The sequence below is a fragment of the Andrena cerasifolii genome, chromosome 7, assembly GCF_050908995.1.
Source record: "Andrena cerasifolii isolate SP2316 chromosome 7, iyAndCera1_principal, whole genome shotgun sequence".
NCBI lineage: Eukaryota > Metazoa > Arthropoda > Insecta > Hymenoptera > Andrenidae > Andrena > Andrena cerasifolii.
Window position 1 is genome coordinate 12,387,827 of NC_135124.1, and position 18,432 is coordinate 12,406,258.

General features: G+C 40.2%; 3 protein-coding genes across 12 annotated transcripts in view; all 3 read right to left on the minus strand.

Moving 5' to 3' along the window:
- Positions 1–12,365, minus strand: part of Mask (multiple ankyrin repeats single KH domain) — a 20,627-nt gene extending 8,262 nt beyond the window's left edge. The window contains exons 1-17 of one of the 10 annotated variants that reach the window (XM_076816596.1): positions 11,944–12,364; positions 8,457–8,601; positions 8,152–8,360; positions 7,586–7,733; positions 7,202–7,482; positions 6,830–7,115; positions 6,438–6,739; positions 6,117–6,332; positions 3,749–4,459; positions 3,544–3,667; positions 2,870–3,435; positions 2,072–2,329; positions 1,770–1,980; positions 1,197–1,601; positions 758–1,012; positions 485–676; positions 34–399 (exon numbers count right to left, since the gene is read on the minus strand). In XM_076816596.1, coding sequence (XP_076672711.1) covers positions 34–399; positions 485–676; positions 758–1,012; positions 1,197–1,601; positions 1,770–1,980; positions 2,072–2,329; positions 2,870–3,435; positions 3,544–3,667; positions 3,749–4,459; positions 6,117–6,332; positions 6,438–6,739; positions 6,830–7,115; positions 7,202–7,482; positions 7,586–7,733; positions 8,152–8,360; positions 8,457–8,601; positions 11,944–12,147 — 4,879 coding nt within the window. In that variant the 5' untranslated portion in view covers positions 12,148–12,364. Of the gene's footprint in view, positions 1–33; positions 400–484; positions 677–757; positions 1,013–1,196; positions 1,602–1,769; positions 1,981–2,071; positions 2,330–2,869; positions 3,436–3,543; positions 3,668–3,748; positions 4,460–6,116; positions 6,333–6,437; positions 6,740–6,829; positions 7,116–7,201; positions 7,483–7,585; positions 7,734–8,151; positions 8,602–9,486; positions 10,225–11,943 lie in introns of those variants that run through there. The other 9 variants (XM_076816594.1, XM_076816595.1, XM_076816591.1 and 6 more) reach the window with 9 other exon arrangements.
- Positions 12,366–12,911: 546 nt separating this feature from the next.
- On the minus strand, positions 12,912–16,088 carry Beta-phers (phenylalanine--tRNA ligase beta subunit). Its single transcript, XM_076816632.1, has 11 exons — positions 15,919–16,088; positions 15,728–15,783; positions 15,497–15,651; positions 15,109–15,178; positions 14,730–14,996; positions 14,466–14,645; positions 13,990–14,370; positions 13,814–13,894; positions 13,637–13,729; positions 13,263–13,542; positions 12,912–13,175 (listed from the first exon to the last, which is right to left on the minus strand). Exons 1-11 carry the CDS (start codon positions 15,974–15,976, stop codon positions 13,024–13,026), a joined length of 1,773 nt encoding a protein of 590 aa, XP_076672747.1. The 5' UTR covers positions 15,977–16,088; the 3' UTR covers positions 12,912–13,023.
- A 1,028-nt stretch (positions 16,089–17,116) lies between these two features.
- Positions 17,117–18,318, minus strand: Cni (protein cornichon). Its single transcript, XM_076816685.1, has 4 exons — positions 18,178–18,318; positions 17,965–18,033; positions 17,643–17,899; positions 17,117–17,309 (listed from the first exon to the last, which is right to left on the minus strand). The coding sequence occupies exons 1-4, from the start codon at positions 18,256–18,258 to the stop codon at positions 17,285–17,287; spliced, it is 432 nt and encodes a 143-aa protein (XP_076672800.1). The 5' UTR covers positions 18,259–18,318; the 3' UTR covers positions 17,117–17,284.
- Positions 18,319–18,432: the final 114 nt, after the last annotated feature.

The window sequence follows — 18,432 nt, forward strand, 5'->3', positions numbered from 1 at the left end:
AATCAATAATCTTTTTTCTATTGATAAACGTACCAACGTGACCATTCATAGCGGCAAGCATTAGCGGAGAAATACCTAATTTTGAGCCAGTCCGGGAGTTAATTTCAGCACCATGACTAAGGAGAAGCTTTATTATATTAACGTAACCACCGGATGCAGCAAGGCTCAAAGGTGTGTAATCAGAGACGTTACGATGTTCCTTATTGGCATTCCGACTAAGTAAAAGTTCTACCACTTCGTATCTACCACCACTGCAGGCGAGAGACAGAGGTGTATCCTTGGTACGTTCAGACTGAGCCTCTATATCAGCCCCATTATTCGAAAGAATCTCTACCACCTTCTGATGCCCTGCCGTTGCTGCCAAAATCAGTGGAGTAAACCCCTTTTTATCTCTATGTTCTGTAAATTGATGCATGTTGATGTTTATATCTGCAGGACAGGACCGATAAGAGTAAAATTACACCATGTTGCCAGTAGACGCTACCTATATCCGCGCCACGACTTAACAGCAGCTCAACAAGCTCTTCGTGTCCACCAGCGCATGCCAAAGTCAGGGCTGTATCATGATTACTGTCTGTTTCAGAATCCACATCCATACAGGAGAATGGTGCAGGAGGTACTTGGTTTGTTGTATAACCACCAACCGTTGGAACACCTGTCGTATATTGACCAGCAACTAAATAGTAAACTTCCATTAGGAAAACGTCGAGTGGATATAATTTTCGCCTAATATCAGCTTAAAACTATACTTTCTCACCTGTCGTTGGATCTAATTGGTAATTCTGACTTTGAAAATTAGGAGTTTGCTGTTGGGTATTGGCAGTTTGCTGTTGTTGGCATGACTGTTGCTGAGTCAGAAGGGGGTACCTCCCCTTTTTACCTTTACCAGTCGTTGGCGCAGTATAAACTTGCTTCTTGTCTGAAGCAACAATGGTCGCAGCTGTTGTTGTTGCTGGTGCTTGAGTTTGAGTAGCTACTTGAACTTGATTAGGTAAAGCTTGTGTAGGAAATGCTAATTGGAAAATATATAATATATATACATGTATAATCAAATATAATACCTTCGTATTACGATTATTATTATTATTACTGTTACTATTATTACTGTTATTATTATTAGTAGCAGTATACATACAAATATATACATATATATATATAAATATATATTTATATATATTTGTACATACGAAACTCACTTATCTGAGATGACTGGAGAGACAATCGTGACTCCAAATGAAATCGAAGGCCATCAAGATATCCGTCTCTAAAGTCTTTGTTTTCTAGCTGTTCACTGGTCAATTGCAAACCTGCTGGTATATCTGCCTGTATTTGAACACCAGCGCTGGTTACTTGAAGCGAAGGCAAAGTTGGTAACGAAACAGATGGTACCGACAACACAGGATTGGTAAAATATCCTTGAGATGTATAAGGACTGGTTGTCTGTTGAACTATTTGTGTAGTTTGTAAATGTTGTTGTTGTTGCTGCTGCTGCTGCTGCTGCTGCTGTCGCTGCTGTTGTTGTTGTTGCGGTTGTTGTGGATCCATGCCGCTCGATATTTCTAATCTTTTTAGTTCAAGCTTCTCTTGATCTTCTGTCGCTACTTAAACAGAGAATGTTCCCGAATAAATCACGTGCAATGACATGAATCAAAAACAAAGAAATAGACCAGTAGAAATGGAATTTCCAATTAAAATCGAAGTTAATTTTTACTTAATTGATTAAAATTTTACTCCTCCAACAGAATTTTTTGACGCAATCAATTACTTACCATCAACAGTATCATCAAAACCAATAGATCGAAAGATTTCAAAAGCATCATCGAGGGGAATATGTGTACCATCCTCTAATTTTATAACGCTTTCACTGGTACAAAGTGCCTTCGCTTTTTGAGCAGCGGCGACAAAGGGACAAGCTCCATCTCGATGCAGTCTTGCCAACTCAGGATCTGTTTGCTCCGTAAGATTTTGCTGAGTTGTTTGCTGCACATTAAATTTATACACATAAAAATCGGTATATATTCACTTTCTCTCTACGTAATGTGTATACTTCTGAGAAATGGTCTGTAAGTACCTGATCGTGAAGGTGATGAGTATGTGTCGAATGAAGATGAGACATTAATTGGGTTGGCATCAGTACGTTGTTTCCGTTAGCAGTTATTGTTCCAGCTTGTTGCTGAGATTGCACTTGCGGCTGCTGCGACTGTGCTTGCTGCTGTTGCGATTGCTGTTGTTGCAATTGTAGTGGCTGCTGTTGGGCTTGCGGTTGTTGTTGCAACGGTTGTGATTGTGGTTGTTGTAGTTGCTGTTGCTTCTGCTGCTGCTGCTGCACCTAGTTATAAGTATAAGTAGCACTAGTTTCCAAAATAAAAAAAAAATTGCGCACCAGGTGCCACTATTTTTTTCTTATGTAAAGTGGCCCGCTGATTCCGAAAATAAGGTCTACAAAATTTTCTACGGATACGTTTTCGAGATATAAAATAACATTTTACCTGTCTGTTTAAAAGGTAGCCACACTTAATTGCGAATATTTCGTATTACGAATGTCCGATTAGGTCGAAAATTATATCAAATTCAAGATAATTGAATCCCCAACAAATGTACCTCACAAAATTTTCAAACCGGTTCAGTAGTTCGGGTGAAATCGATGGAAATTAAAGAACCGAATTATTAATAAAAATCGTGAAAAAGAAGGGCGATAGAAAATTTTTGGACCTTATTTTCGGAATCAGCGGGCCATTTTATATAAGAAAAAAATAGTGGCATCTGCTGCGCAAAATGGTTGTACACTAGTGTATTCGGTTTTGCGCTTACAAGTTATCATTTCTACGAATAGAAAGCGCATAAAAAGCTAAAAGTATAAAACACAAACCTGTACTTGATCCAGTTGCAACTGGAGCTGTTGATTAAGTTGCTGCAGTTGATGTACCTGTTGAACTTGATAGGTATGTTGTCGTTGTTTCTGCTGGTACTGTTGTTGAAGACCTGCCATTTGTTGTTGTTGTTGCTGCTGCTGCTGTTGCTGCTGCAGTTTCTCGCCAACTGCAGTGGACGCAGCTTTCCGAATATTTTTACCCTCCTTCTTGGAGACAGGTTTGGCTTTCGGGCGATCACTTATGGCTGTATTTTGGCTGACATCGCTACTCGCGGTAATAGGTTGGGAAACAGTCATGACAGCGGGAGGAGTAGATATGCTTGGAGGATTAGGCATAGTTGCCGAAGATGTATTAGAGGTAACCAACGGAACAGACGACGTAACAGGTATCGTTGCGAGTGACAGTGAATTTGTTGGAAAAATTTCAGGAGGTGAAGACAGCTGAGCTTCTTGGTGTGCAACCCGTTTTCCTCGGAGAAAAGCGTTATACAGCGTCATTGCCTGGCTGGCACCCTGATGGGTTAACGAATTTCCGGAAATACCGGTGGTACTGCAAACCAGACCTTTTGATCGAAAATACTGCTTTTAGGAACACTAACTACTTCACAAAGTGTCTAAATTACTATTAGTAAATAGAAAAGAATCAAGAAATAATCGAGGTTTCAATATACCTGGTGACATCGTATCTGGTTCACTGGGATCTTCTAGTTGTTGCTGTTGTTGAGTTACAACGGAATTTCTTGAACCGGAAAACAAGTGACTTGCACCCTTAATTTGAAGTTCTCTTTCTACCCTCTGACACATTCGTAGAATACAAAACACGTTAGCCCTATCAGTGGATAAAACTTTATATTTGAATTCGTTGAAAACACTTACCTGTAGTTCCTCAAGAATTTGTTGCTTATGTAAAATTTGTTCCTGTCGAGTGTTCTTTCGACTCTCCGAAACATTTAATCCCGTCGTCGGCGCTGGTGCAGGGCTAAGGCTAATATTAGGTTCTGAAAGGTTAGTAAATCCTCCACTGCCTTTATCCAGAATATTAGTATCGTCTTTCGTTGCTACGATTGACTCTCCCGCGGGCTGAGAACGAACTTGCTGCGCCTCAGCGGAAGTAAGACTCATATCGGGCATCATGGTTACCGATCGATTCTTTCTTAACAACGATTTCTGTGTATTATGTTTAGGTTGAAGGTTTTGCGCCTGCGGTTGTTCTGCGGCATGATGTTGCTGTTGATGGTGTGGTTGCGGTTGCGTGGATGCTTGTTGTTGATGGGACATATGCTGTTGATGAGTTATGTGCTGCTGTTGCGGCGGCGGTTGTTGTTGTTGCTGCTGCGGCGGCGGTTGTTGTTGTTGCTGCTGCTGTGGCGGTTGTTGTTGTTGCTGCTGTTGCTGCTGCTGCTGCTGTTGTTGTTGTTGTTGCTGCTGCTGCTGCTGCTGCTGCGGCGGTTGTTGTGGAAGCAACATGGGCGTAGGCGCTGCATTATGCGGGGCACTCATCATAATACTGTGGGGATAATCCAACAGAAGTTGTACTACGCTAGTATGGCCACCCTTGGCAGCTTCTATTAACATTGTAGAATTGTCCTACAAGAAGATTTAAAATTTTATCCATAGTCATATGAAAAAATTAGGAATTTTTTAGTTCGTACCTGGACTTCCGTTTCCGGTCACGAGAGTGTAAGGTGTGTGAAGGTAGTGTGTGCTGTAGCTGGAGTGAAAGTGGAGTGAGTTGGTGAAGGAGAGTCGTGAGTGTGTAAGGTAGTGAAGGACGTGTAAGGTGAAGGGGGAGACCAGGGGTGAGCACAGTTAAGGGCAGACAGGAGTTTGAAAGGGAGAAGGGAAAGAGTTGGAGGTTAGGTATGGCGTGATATTGAATTTGAGCGGGAAGATAGCGGAGAAGAAACAGGTGGAGAGCTCTATGGTTTAGCAGAAGAACGAGAGAGGAAGGCGGGGGAAGATTTGAAAGAGAGAAAAAGGAAAATAGTAAGGAGTTAAGGATTAGGACAAAAGGGGATTAAATACGGAAAGAATTAGGGAAGAGTGGAGACAGCTAAGAAGGAGAAGGGTAAAAGATGGTGAAGGACTAAGGGGGCGAGAGGGAGAGAGACAAGGAGGAAAAAGTAAAGGGAAAAGGAGGGATGCAGGAGAGTGAAAAGCGCAGCAGGGATAGTGTGAGTAGTGTGGATAGCTTGGAGGAATACGGGAGAAAAAGAGAAAGGAAAGGGAGGAGAAAGAGGGGTGGGAAGGAGGAGAAGGGAAGCATGGAAGGTTTAATAAGGGAAATGATGACGGAGTTAAAGTGAAAGAGGAATTAAAGAAAGAGAGTAGGTTACCTGAAGATGTGGGTAAATGGGAAGATGAGAAGGTGGGATGAGTTGGGGGACAAATGGGCTGATGACCAGGGAAACGAAGAAATTGGGGAGGAGAGAAAGGGAAGGGAGTGGGACTGAAGGGAGTGGGAGCTGTAAAATAGTGTTTTGGAATGTTGCAGGGATGAGGAGGAAAGATGGGGACTTACGGGCGGGGTAAGGGCGTGGGAGTTTGAGAGGAAGCTAGGGGAGGTGGAAGGTGGAGAATTGGCCAAGTTATGTTGGGGGGAGATAAGGAAAGGGCTAGAAGGGATAAGGTTATAGGAAGATGGGAGAACGAAAGGAAGCAATTTTTCGAGGGAATGGAGTGTACTGTGAAGGAGGTGGAAAGGCTGAGGGTGAGAGGGGAGGAGTTAGTGGATAGAGACAGAAGGCTGCAGGAGGAGGAGAGGTGAGGTAGATAATGATAAGGGAATCGAATTACAACAGGTGGTATGGGGCCCTGAAGGGGGCGGGAGTACCTGGGTATTTGAAGAGGGGAGAGGTATTAGGAAGAAGATGAAAAAAGGATGTGTAGGATGTGCGGGTGGGGGGAAGAGATATGGGAGCATATGTGGGAGGTATTGTGGGGGAGGTGCTAGGGGATGAGGGAGAGGTGGTTGAGGAGAATATATAAATGGTGGGGAGAATGGACAGATGGAAGTGACAGAGGAAGTGAGCGGAAGCGGAGGTCAAGGATAGGGAAGGGGGGTGAGTGTGTGCGAAGCGTGGCGGCGTAGTTATAAGGGCTTAGGTTAAGGTCTAGTGTAGGTTAAAGTTAGTGTAAGTTTTAGTTGTAAGTTATGGGTGTAATGGCGGAGGATGGAGAGGTGTAAGGCGGGAGATTGTAACCCTCAGGGGACCAATAAAGAACATATATATATAGTTCGTACCTTCAACTTGTGAAAGGGGTTTGCAGACTGTGCAAGCAAGAGTTCTACAACTGCAAGGTGACCACCAGCACAAGCCAATGAGAGCGGAGTATGATCGTTATTTGTCGTTTGCCTATTAACATCCGCACGTTTCGATATAAGAAACTGAACTGTACAGAGATGGCCGGCTCTACACGCCTTCATTAACGGTGTTCTGCCTCCTTCCGATTCGTGCTCCTAGAAAATGAGACGAATATGAGTACATGTATACACAAATGTATGTATGAATTCACGCGTAGATATTTTTGTACGTAACTTTTTGTCGATCGAACAATAACATACCAAATTAGCACCAAACTGGAGTAAGAGATCCGCAACATCAGTATGACCATTTTCACAAGCATACGTTAATGCCGTATCCCCCGTTTGCGTTTGAGCGTGAACATCTGCCGCAGATTCAAGTAAATAGCGAACAAGTTCCTGATGACCTTCTTGTGCGGCTTCCATTAACGGGGTAGAGGCACCCAATTCTATATCAGCTCCTGCTTTAATTAGAAAGTCAGCCACTTCTAAAAAGCCACCGCAACAAGCTAAGGTAAGTGCTGTTTCCTGCGTTTCCTCCGTTTGAGCATTGATATTCGCTCCTATATCAGAATATACATATATATATTCATTATTTACAGTGACAACAGAACTTGTGTACTATTGAATAAACAAGTTGGTCAAGTTTCTACCTTGACTTAGAAGTAAAGCAACCATTTCCTCATGGCCCTCGCGCGCCGCTTCCATTAACGGGGTATAACCTTCATCGTTCACCTCCTCGATATTCGCTCCTCTCTCGATTAGAAGCATAGCAAGATCAACGTGACCTCCACAAGCAGCCAAAGTTAATGGAGATTCAAAACTGTCTGTTGGCATATTCACCTGCGCGCCTGAATCTAATAGTAAACGAGCTACTTCCACATGACCATCCATCGATGCTTCCATAAGGGCAGTGTGCATTTCATCGGTCTTGTGTTCCTATAAACTCCAGTCTTTTACTTTCTCGTCCTCGATTAAATACCCAAAAATTGATAAATAATCAAATTAACCGCATCTAAGCGTACCTGGTCCGCACCAGCTTCTAATAGAAAGCGAACCATTTCCAAATGCCCCTTATAGCAGGCCAGTGTTAGCGCGGATTCTTTAAATTCATTGGAATGAGTATTAATTCCGGCACCATGTTCTAGCAAGATCTTGGCTACTGGAACATGTCCAGCACTGGCTGCTTCCATTAACGGCGTATGGCCATTCTCATTATGATCCTCCACATTGGCACCTGCTTCTAACAATACTCGCACTACCTCTTCGTGACCACCCGCGCAGCCGTACATAAGGGGTGTGTTACCTGAAAGTATAACAAACTTTAAATTTTTTACTTCTAGCGTACATACGAACGCACACGTTATAATTCAAGCTCGACAGAAGCTTGTATTAAAAATATTCCCTACCTGAAGTAGATTGAGCATTCACATCAGCTCCATGAGCAATAACCAAGCTTACAACATCTACGTGCCCTGCACTGGCAGCCTCCATTAAAGGGGTACAATCCCCCTTTATGCCACGGTCCTCTACGTTTGCATTCATTGCCAAAAGTACCTGTCCATATAACAAGTTACCATAAACACTTGAGTAGAAATGTTTTCCCTCGTGGAAAAATTGTTAAAAATTTGAACACTTTACAACACATGTTTGCTGTAACATTCGCAACTAACACACACTACAAACGTTTCTCTGCAGAAAATTAGATGGTAAAGGGAAAAAGTGTAAAGGGTACAATGATGTTCTACGCGAATAAACTGTCTACCCCAAACACTCGACAAATAGTTCAGTCGCTTTGGGTATTTTTTTCTTCCTAACAACGAGACATGTATAATTCCAACAGATTGAATTTAAGTGTCGAATAAAATTTCCCAGGCCAAATAATAGCTGTCTGTTATCAAATAATAGTATCTGTTGTAGGTAAATTGTCTATGTACGTACATACTATAAAGAAAGTATGAAAGAAAATCCAAACCTGAGCAAGTTCGTAGTAACCGGCTTGACAGGCGAGAGAGAGCAAACTCTCTCCCTCCTCTGTAGTCTCGTGAACGCTGCGTCCTTCCGTTAATAATTTCCTAACAGTACCAACGTCACCGTCAGTGCAGGCCTCTACAAGAGAGCGTTTTTCGTTTTGTGTGCGTGGATTATCGCTACGCATACGAGTTAATGCAGCTGCTGCTTCATCTAATGCACAAGAAACGCTAGATGTTAAGCGACGGAGCACTTCGTGATCAGCCAAGTGCTTCCTGTCGTCATCGCCTGACGACAACTTGCCAATACCAGCCACTTCCAGCAAGGCTTCTAACCGTGCCTGAGTGTCAGGGTCCACGGATCTTTCTGGATCTCCGGAAGTTAATAGAAACTTGGATGATTCTAAATGATGACCTTCGTCTAATTCAACCTGATCAATCGCAAAACACTCCACCTGTACATAAAATAATAACACTATTCTTAGTAGGATCGCATCCTATTGTAAACACATATTACATAATTAGGAGAACAATATATATGTTATAGCAAGGATACAGTTCAGTTTTATTTAAAAGAATTCACCAGTTTCCTTACACACTCGCGTGTAGAAATATTTCCCGACCGTAAGACGTCTACGACATAAGTAACATGCTCTGTTACTTATGTAGTATAATGTGCTTATCGTAAGTGTAAGTGTAACCGTAAGCATAAGCGTAAGCGTAAACGTAAGCATATAAATTTCTAGGTTTCTTGTTTGTTGTCGAATACAAAAGTAGCAAAGATCGTTGAAGGTAAGCTGCTGAGTCACAATCATTTTAATAATATTCCTGTATAACTAATAGGCAAGACAATAAAAAAGATATGTACAATAACGGCGTACTTGATTAATCCGGGCAATAGTTTTAGTGACGTTTAAAAGAACTCATTGCAAACGTTTGAAAGCAAAGTAAAGAATTATTGAACAATTAGAGGTTTTTTTACAAAGCAAAACCTGTCGGAGAAATATTACAGAAATATAGTTGTTATTGGAAATTGTACGGAATACGGAATACTGAATACGGAATGGGGAATGCGGAATACGGAATATAACCGAGGATATATTAATCGTATTATATAAATTATCAAATCAAATTAATCAAACATAGTGAGAAAATGACAAACTACTAAAGTGTTTGTTGAAGGATTAAATAACAGTTACAGAGAATGTGATTGATTGAAGAAAGTAGAGGGGCAGAAAAGTATCCTTGCAGTGCGGGTTATATGCTTACGATTAGGCCTCTATATTTCTAATAAGAACAAGTTAAGACTTTTATAAAATCCAAATGATTATCGTACGTACATCTCGCGTAGAGGTCATATCCTCTCGCGCGACCAGTGGAAACCGATGAGACATAAACGCAAATCAGAAGATGGGTGAAAGTATCGTGTCTTCTCTAAGCCACTAATACCGCTCGCCAGTGAACACAGACATAAGAACAATGTGCAGCCATTCCAAGAAGGACGAAACTGACACTTTTTCGCTATACTCTGCCCGCGTACCTACGCGTCTCGGTTGTTTCTGTTTTTCTCTTTTCTTTTCTTTTCTTTTCTCTCCTATTCTTTTCTATTCTTTCCTATTCTTTCCATTCCTTTCCGTTCCTTTCCGTTTCTGTCCGTTTATTTTCTTCGAATCCGAAGCAGAGAAATCGTCGCGTATCCACTAATCGCGCAAGTACGTCGTTTCGACTAACGCAATCGTTCAGACCGAAAAAAATCGTAGGAAAAAAAAGGAGTTCCGTGTAACCGCTGCTGGCAGAATATAGAATAATATGGTGGCCCCGCTTCTCCACACAATTTCCACGCCACGAACACGAGCGACACGGGGAGAGTCGAGGCAACCGCCGGTAGAGACAGAGGCAAGGATGGAGCTGGAACAACTCGTTGACAGTATCGAAGACGGAGTGAATTGTTAGGATGAAGGTAGAAATAATACGTCTATGAACGTTTAGAGAAGGTATAGAGGCGACCGACCGACAGGCAAGCAGGCTTACGAACTCGCACGAATACGCGAGAAACGCGGCCGAGGAGAACTCCGCTGGGTGGCGCACAACAACGTAGTGCAAGCGGACGTAAAATACTAGCACACCACTCGCGTATATGTACACGAACACGCAGGCACGCACGTATGCACGTAGGGCAGGCAGGAGAGCGCGCGCGGGCGAATGTCCTACACGCGAGTTTACTAGCGAACAGTGTACGTACGTACGTACGCGCGCGCGTGCGCTGTGTGTGCTTTATATATATGCACGTAAATGCCAGCTTCTATAAAACATATACATACGTGTACACAGGCGTACACGTGCGTGCGCACGCGCTTGATTATGCAGCACAGCTAACCGGAGTTCTTTACCCAGTGCTTGTATGCCGTGTACACTCATACAGCACTCGAAGCCACGACGACGCACACGAAAAGTGGTGTACAAAAGTTATTTCTCTTTCTTTCTTTCTTATTGTTCGCCACGAAACATCGCGATCTAAAATACTCCAATACACATAAATGATCTAATAAATGATCATCTTCATTCGATATCGGCAGATCACTCATTAGCGGTTACTCAACGGATCTTTAGTGAAAATTTAGAAAGGTAGACGAGTAAGATGTTATCTATAAAACCGACAACTAATAAATACACACATATGTACGTGTACCTATATCCCGAGGAGCGGGAGGACAATGTGCAATCGTTGTTCGTGTTGTTCGTGATCTCTGTAGTCTGTACTGACGTTCCATTGTCTCCTAACGCATATATCCCGATTATATAACGACCCTGCGCAAATTCCCTTCTCGGTCTTCCTTCGTTTCCCCCTTTTAAAGAATCTATACATATGTAATTCTCCTTTCGTAGCAGAGTGACCAGCTTGACGATTATACGTCAGTATACCCCACACTCGATGTCAGATTTCAACTTGCTGAGAAGGACATTATAGCTTCCCTAAATATTCACAAATCAGTCTTACTTTTATACGATTACAAAGCGCGCAGTTTAGATTTACATTGTATGTTGGGTATGTCATGTTGCAGTCAACAACACGTTTTCTTTGAATTTCACCAAAGTTCTAGTCGCAAGTAGAATCTCTTTTCTGTCTATGAGCAACTCGCCGCTGATCGCCGCGGCGTAAATGGCAAAACAATAAAAATTATAATAAAGAAATTGCACAAAATATCGATGTAAATCGATTGCCTGACAACTGTGTGTTTATTTATGTAGCGTCGTACCTAATTTTCATCGTAAAAATCGACGATTTCATAAGAAAATTACGGGAAATAGGTATGCGAAGAAATAAGAAAATACATCGAACACGATCAACATCGATTCAAGTAGACCTCGTGAAAAGGAGGAGGAACGTACGTAAGTACCCCTGTGTGTGTGCCTGCTGGCTGGCATACAAGTATTGGCGCGCGCATCATGCATGCATGTACACGATCGCTGTATCCCACAATGTGGTATATGTGTGTGACGCGCAGTGAGTGAGTAGCGAGAGAGAGAGAGACAGACAGAGAGAGAGAGAGAGATGGGGCGCGCGCTCGCGCTCACTCAAATACGTACACACGTCGTGTGTGAGAAAGAAGAAGAAAAGGAGTAGAAAGGAGGGAAGAGAGGGAAACGGTGACTGGACTGGACGGGACGAACGACAGAACGACCGACGAATTCGTTCGTGTGCGTGTATAGTGCGTATAGGTGCGTACACATGCGTGTATTCAACTTCTCGCACGAATATCTTATTCACGACGTGGCATGTTTTCGGCTTAGTTTACCTCTGAAACACTATCCTCCTCGCTCTCCGACGAGTCTGCCATAAAGCGTGGCTGCAGCTCGGAGAAGGTCTCGGTCTCTGACTTCGTGGGACTGGAGTTCGAAGACTGGGGAGTCGACGACGTCTTTCCAATGTCGTGGTGAACGCTTACTGATTTTTCGTGCTTCTGACTATCCGAGGTCGTTCCTTGTGCTACATTCTGCATCTTTACCTTCCAGATGAATCATATGATACTAAGGTATCGTTCTGGTATTGCGAAACACACACAGAACACTTGCTTTTCGATAATAATCTCGAGCACGATCGCCGTCATTCACGTAAGCTAACACCCGCCATTTCTACTATGGCCGACACCGAGATTCCCGGATGCCCCTTCGACCATCTATATGATATCAGACGATTCGACGAGCCATCTTTCGTTTTCAGTGGCGGGCAAATTCGACTTGTTCCTTTACACTTTACAACCCTTTACAACGATGTACTTACATCTACATACATACATATTAGCCAGTACATACACGTGCAAACTACTTTATATTTATGTAGTTTGCTATCTACTTTTTAAGCAAATACCCATTTGCAACTTGTTAATTAAACGACGCGACGTTTCACAATCAGTCTTACTTCATGGCGGTACATGTGTATTTATGTATGTATGTACATGCATTAGAATAGGTATTATACATATATATATGTATAGAGCATTTCAGTTTCTTAAGAAATTTATTGAACCAATTGCAGTTACACGTAAAATTTGTTTTACATGAAATCAATATCAATAATAAAACTCGCAGGAATATTGTATTTTTTATATTTATTTTGAAATATCACAAATACACCGATTTCATAAAACCAGCAACCTGAAAGTCGAAAGTATGTAAATATCCAAGTATGCCTGTTCACACTTCACACATTGTGAATAAGGAATTAAGTATGCCCGGGTCAGGTCCTACAAAGCAAAAGTCCTAATTTCATATAATAACAATCATTAAGGGTTTTGCACAATGAAAAGATGCTGGCAGGGTGTATGGATTATTTATTCAAGAATTCGCTAAACATCGGGACAACAAATTCTGATTTCTTATAAAAATGATTCAACATTAATCTCCAATACAGAGCACGGTATATTTAAGTCAAACTTTGTGATTATATCCGGATGCAGAACGCCCATTTTTCCAATTACTTTGCCATAACACAAGATTTCTGCGCAACGATGAGGGAAGAAAGTGGTATCTGAAAGCAATCGTATGTGAATAATGTGTGCGCACGCGTAAATACGATAACTTTGCGTATAAAATAATTCCTCGCTCGAAGCTTTACCTTCCACTGCGCGAAGGTAGTACCCATTGTCGTATTTGTCAACGGTCCACGGTATTTCTAATACTTGCAACATCCTGTCCAGTAAACCGTGAATTATCTCGAATCCGTCCGATTTATTACAATATACCGCGCATAAATGTCGATTATTTCGCGCGCCCACTTCCATCGTATTATCTTTTAATATAACATCCGAAACCTCAAACAATTTCTGCGGTAGCGGCATTTTTTTGTTCGCAGCTAATGTTTTCAATAACCCTGGTAGCAAAGTGGTACGTGCTACCTATAACATCGTCCGTATAAAGTAGAGCATTCATTTCATTCCTCCAACGAAATCCAACGTCTATAGAATTTACATATGTATGTACAGTGTATACCTGAAATTCTAACGTTTTTGGATTCGATATGTGAACCGCCGGCACGTCTTCCAACTTGTGGCCCAATTTATCCGAAATATCTTCGCGCGAACACTGTAAGGGAAAATTACTCAATTATTTCCGATCACCCATATACACGCCAAAAGGATTTCAGCTATTGCTAAAAAGTTTGCTTACCAAGGAGAAAGTTAATGCTTCTGTAAATCCAGCAAAGGCCAGTTCCATACGTAATTGATCAGACAATTTATTAAGTGGGAACTGAATTTTACACCGAAAAATAAAATAAAAGAAACGTAACGATTAATCTCTTCTTTTAAGTTGAAGAAATTTAAGAATCGTCAAAACATTTTTACCTCCTCTGCGATCGTAGAGAAATATGGTATAGTCTTCTGAATTTTGTTATAGCCATACGCTATGGCGACGTCTTCGTAAACGTCACATGCGTGCAGCACATCGTGCCTCGTGGGAGGCACTTGGACGCTTAATTTATTATTTCTTCCAACAACCGTTTTCAACGACATTCTCGAAAGTAAGCTCGCCACTTGTTCCGCTGTTTGTTTTACACCGATATAGTTTGTCGCTTTATCACAATCGATTTCTTCCATTCGATATTTCAAGTCAGGATAATAAAATACTTGTTCATTAGGATATACCACTTCAACCGTTTCCACTGTATACTTTGTCTTACAGTACTGACTAAAAGTACATACTATAGTGTCCAGCACTATCCTTGCCTATAAATTTATCGATCAGAACTTGAAGCCAGTTCTGCTTTCAATTTTATTAAACATAGGAAAAAACGTTGATATGTATACATTACTACTTGTACCTTTGTAAGGTCCGTTGCTGTACATTCGATAAATACATTTTTAGTATTAAGCGTGATTTTCGAATGATCTCCATTGATAATGGGTGGAAGTGATAAAATTATTCCATCGCTATCTTGCACTACAGGATAAACTGGGCTATCTTTTATGATGTGCAGGTATTGCTTTAATTGCGCATGATTCTGCAAAATATTTTTCAATGGACAGTTTTACCTGACACCAACTTGAATGAAACTCTATCCATATTAAAATTCAAGTACACCCACAGCGTATAAGTCGATAATTTCTCCTCCTGTATACTCTTTATCTTGATTAAGCGGTTTGAAGGAAATTTCGGCTGGTGGTCTCGCGTCGTATAAAAATGGACCCTTGACGGTATCCAAATCATGAGTTCCAATAGATACTAAACTTCGTTTTCTTCCGATATTTTGATGTAACTTGTCTTGCAGATCGATGAAGCTATTGTAAGAGTCTTTTGTAAATGAGACATCTCGTAAAATAGCTGCAACAATATGACCTCTCACCCTCAAACACTGAAACGTAATGCGACGCAGAAACATTTTATTCAGGTGTTATGCTTTATATTTTAATATTTTAATTAATTATTTACTTTGGCAACCAATCTTAGCACCAATTTCGATATACCTCGCTTGTCATAGTAATCTTTTGCGCATCTGTACCCGGAAGTATCGCCACGTATCGTGGTATATCTATCCTATGGGAAAAGATTAAATATTATTAAACAGGTGAAAAACATGACTGTGCCGACTATACCACACTGCTTTTGAACACATAAATGTTACCAAGGCGTGATCATAAAAGGGCTAACTTACTTGATCGTTTAACTCTAACTTGATTCTTATTAATGCTGAGAAAACACTGCATGTATCGTCGATACTTGCACTGCCGCGCGTGTCAAACAGACACACAAGCATTTACAAAAGGGAATTTTCTTTGGGAAGGAGGGGGGGAGGGACAAAGAATAATTATATAAGACCTATGAATTATTAAATTATATGTAAAATGTACCCACTTCTTTAAGAATATGAGCAATCCAAGTGTCAAACCTTCCAAACACAGCAAATCGTATCTATTAGCTGGTACATCGATTTTATATATAATTTCCTCCGATGCTTTCGTAGATTCATCTAAACCCTTTTCCTTTATTATTAGCTGTTTCTCTGTTGTCTAAAAATCAAGAGCCCGAATAATATTCCTTCAAAGACAACACACAAAAATATTGATTAATACACGAGATTCTTACCACTTCATCCAATTCTAAGCCAAATTTGAAACACAAATCCTGGAATTCGTCATCGGCTAAAATTACATCACCAAATTAGATGATTCTAATTTAAAAATGAATGTATTAAATGGAACTGATTATCGAATGAAATCAATGTTACTTAAAAACGATCGATCATGCATAAGTTGATTAAAAAAGCTATAACTTACAATATATTTTTCCCAGAGCTTTAAACAATAAGTCACGTTTAATATTAATGGTCGGCATTTTTTATACCACAGGTACTTTCCTTAGGCGGAGCAATTAATAACGAAAAAAAAACAAAGGTTAGAATCGCAACTGTCCAGTAACCACACATACGTGTGTTGTCAGTACAGGTTGGCTAGAAGTGATGCGTGTAATTATCGATAACTGTACATATCGATATTTGATGTCGATATTTTGATAGTTTTTATCGATATTTCAAACACTAATAATTGCAGATATCGATAACTTTATTCACAATATCGATAATTGTTACTGCACCTTCTTTCGTTCAAGCCAATTCAAGCTAATTTTCAAATTACTGCGTCTAAGTAAAATTCAGTGCTTAAAACACAGGAAAACAATAAAAACATAACATAAAATTCAGTAATTCCTATTCATACTTTTATACTGAATGATGCCTATGATGTTTCTTATTAAAATAAAAATTCTAATTTCCTTTATAAATATGATTTTTTTTAAATTAACGAATATTTCTTCACTTTAGTTAAAAAGTATAATGTATGTGTGAATACTTCAACCAATCAAATGAGTGCGTGCATACATTGACTATTTATGAATGCATATACTATATATCTAGAGATGCGGTAACGTCTCGACACTCTCGACGCCAAGTACATGACTGTCGCTACCGCTATCATTTATTCGTCGCACGACTATTCCAACCTAACCTGAAACTTATTTCATTAATATCTCATTACGCCTGCTATACTTTCTAAATTTAAAGGCATTTGTCTTATGTAAATCGCTTATAATCTTTTGAATAAGATCAAATTCAATAAAATCGCTCCACGCATGACGGAGATATCGTAATATCGTCTCATGGATCTGTCAGAAACGGCAAGATTTTTCTTCTGATTCTCTGAGAATTAAGAAATTTAAAAGCCCTAAGCACATAAAAGATTTTGAGGCCTTAGGAGAAGTTAAAACAATCACGATCACGGTCGTGAATGAAGTTAAATCACGACCGCGATGGTAATTCTGCGATTACTGTGATAAATCACTTTTAGTGATTTTGCACTCCATTCCTAGCCCCACATCGCGTCGACTGTCGCGACCGACAAGTTCACGCGCAATACCACGTTTCTACTCGTTATATTTCTGTTATTGGATCATTACTGATCGTGACAGAAGAAAATGGAATAGTACTCGAGTAGCTTATTTTATTTTTAAAAAACTTTAATGTTTTAACAGAATGAACAATGTCGTTTATACGTTATAAGAATAAACTATTGGTCCTGCGGTGCGTCTCGTACCGGAGAGATATGGAAAATTGAAACTCGGAATACAATACACGATACTTGCTCGCATTCACTGAATCAATGAACTGATCATGCTGAAACAAAGCGAAGGAAATAGATATGAGAAAAAAGTGTATAAGAATTTATGTACCCGTACAGTCGCATCGGAAAGTTTTTTGAATTTTCATTACAGGCTCCGAAAAAAATTTGAAAAAAAAAAATGACCTTCACTATTTTCATTGCTATTCTGACCAGTTGCAATTTTTTTCAAAACGACGAAACACCACCTAGAAAACTAATTCAATTCTGCTAGCTTCTAAAAAAAAATCATGTCGTTTGGACCAATTTTAATAAAGTTATGCGATTTTAAAGAGTGTCAACTTACTTTCCAATGTGACTGTATAATGTAAACACTTTCCAACACTTACCCGTACAAATAATAAAAAAACGATAATAGATAGAATGCAAGTTTAATCCATCCTTCTCTCTGGTAAACCATTAAAACCTGAGCATTCATTATACTAGTGGGATCGTAAAGACCTGGTTTAGACATGACTGGTCTGTGACAGTAATGCCACAAATGATAAGCAATTAGCGGAATATTGAGAAGCAATGAAAACCACTGCCCACTTATCAGAAATAAAATGTTGATGAAAATGTGCAGGCTATACTCTGGTATAACTAGCTGAAATGTCAACACATAACAATAATAGCTCTGATCAAAATTGTCCTTATTCGATGATACCTTACCGGATTTAAACTGTTACATTGTTCAATGGGATTCTTATATCCAGTCTTCAATTCATCGAACGCGATAACCTGAAAGATTTAATCTCTGTAATAACTGATACTAACTATACGCACCAAATACGAGGTTATAATTCGCATTGACTATTCGCATACACGATTCTGGCTAATATTTTTCGGCAAAAATCGTCTTCAGCATTTGTGAATGGCACCTACATGAAATATTGCAAAAAATATTAGAAAAGCATCTACTATTAACGCCACGATATACGAGAAAGCGGCCAAACTGAACGCCATTCTGACTGTTGTGTGTGTTTGGTGTGCTGTGCTCTGTGTACATGTGTGTACTGAGTAGTCAAGTCATTCGATGTAGTGCTGCGCGATATTCATCGATAAGTGTACACATCGATGATCGATACTCGCCTGTCGATATATCCATATATTTTACACTAATAATTACAGGTAGCAATA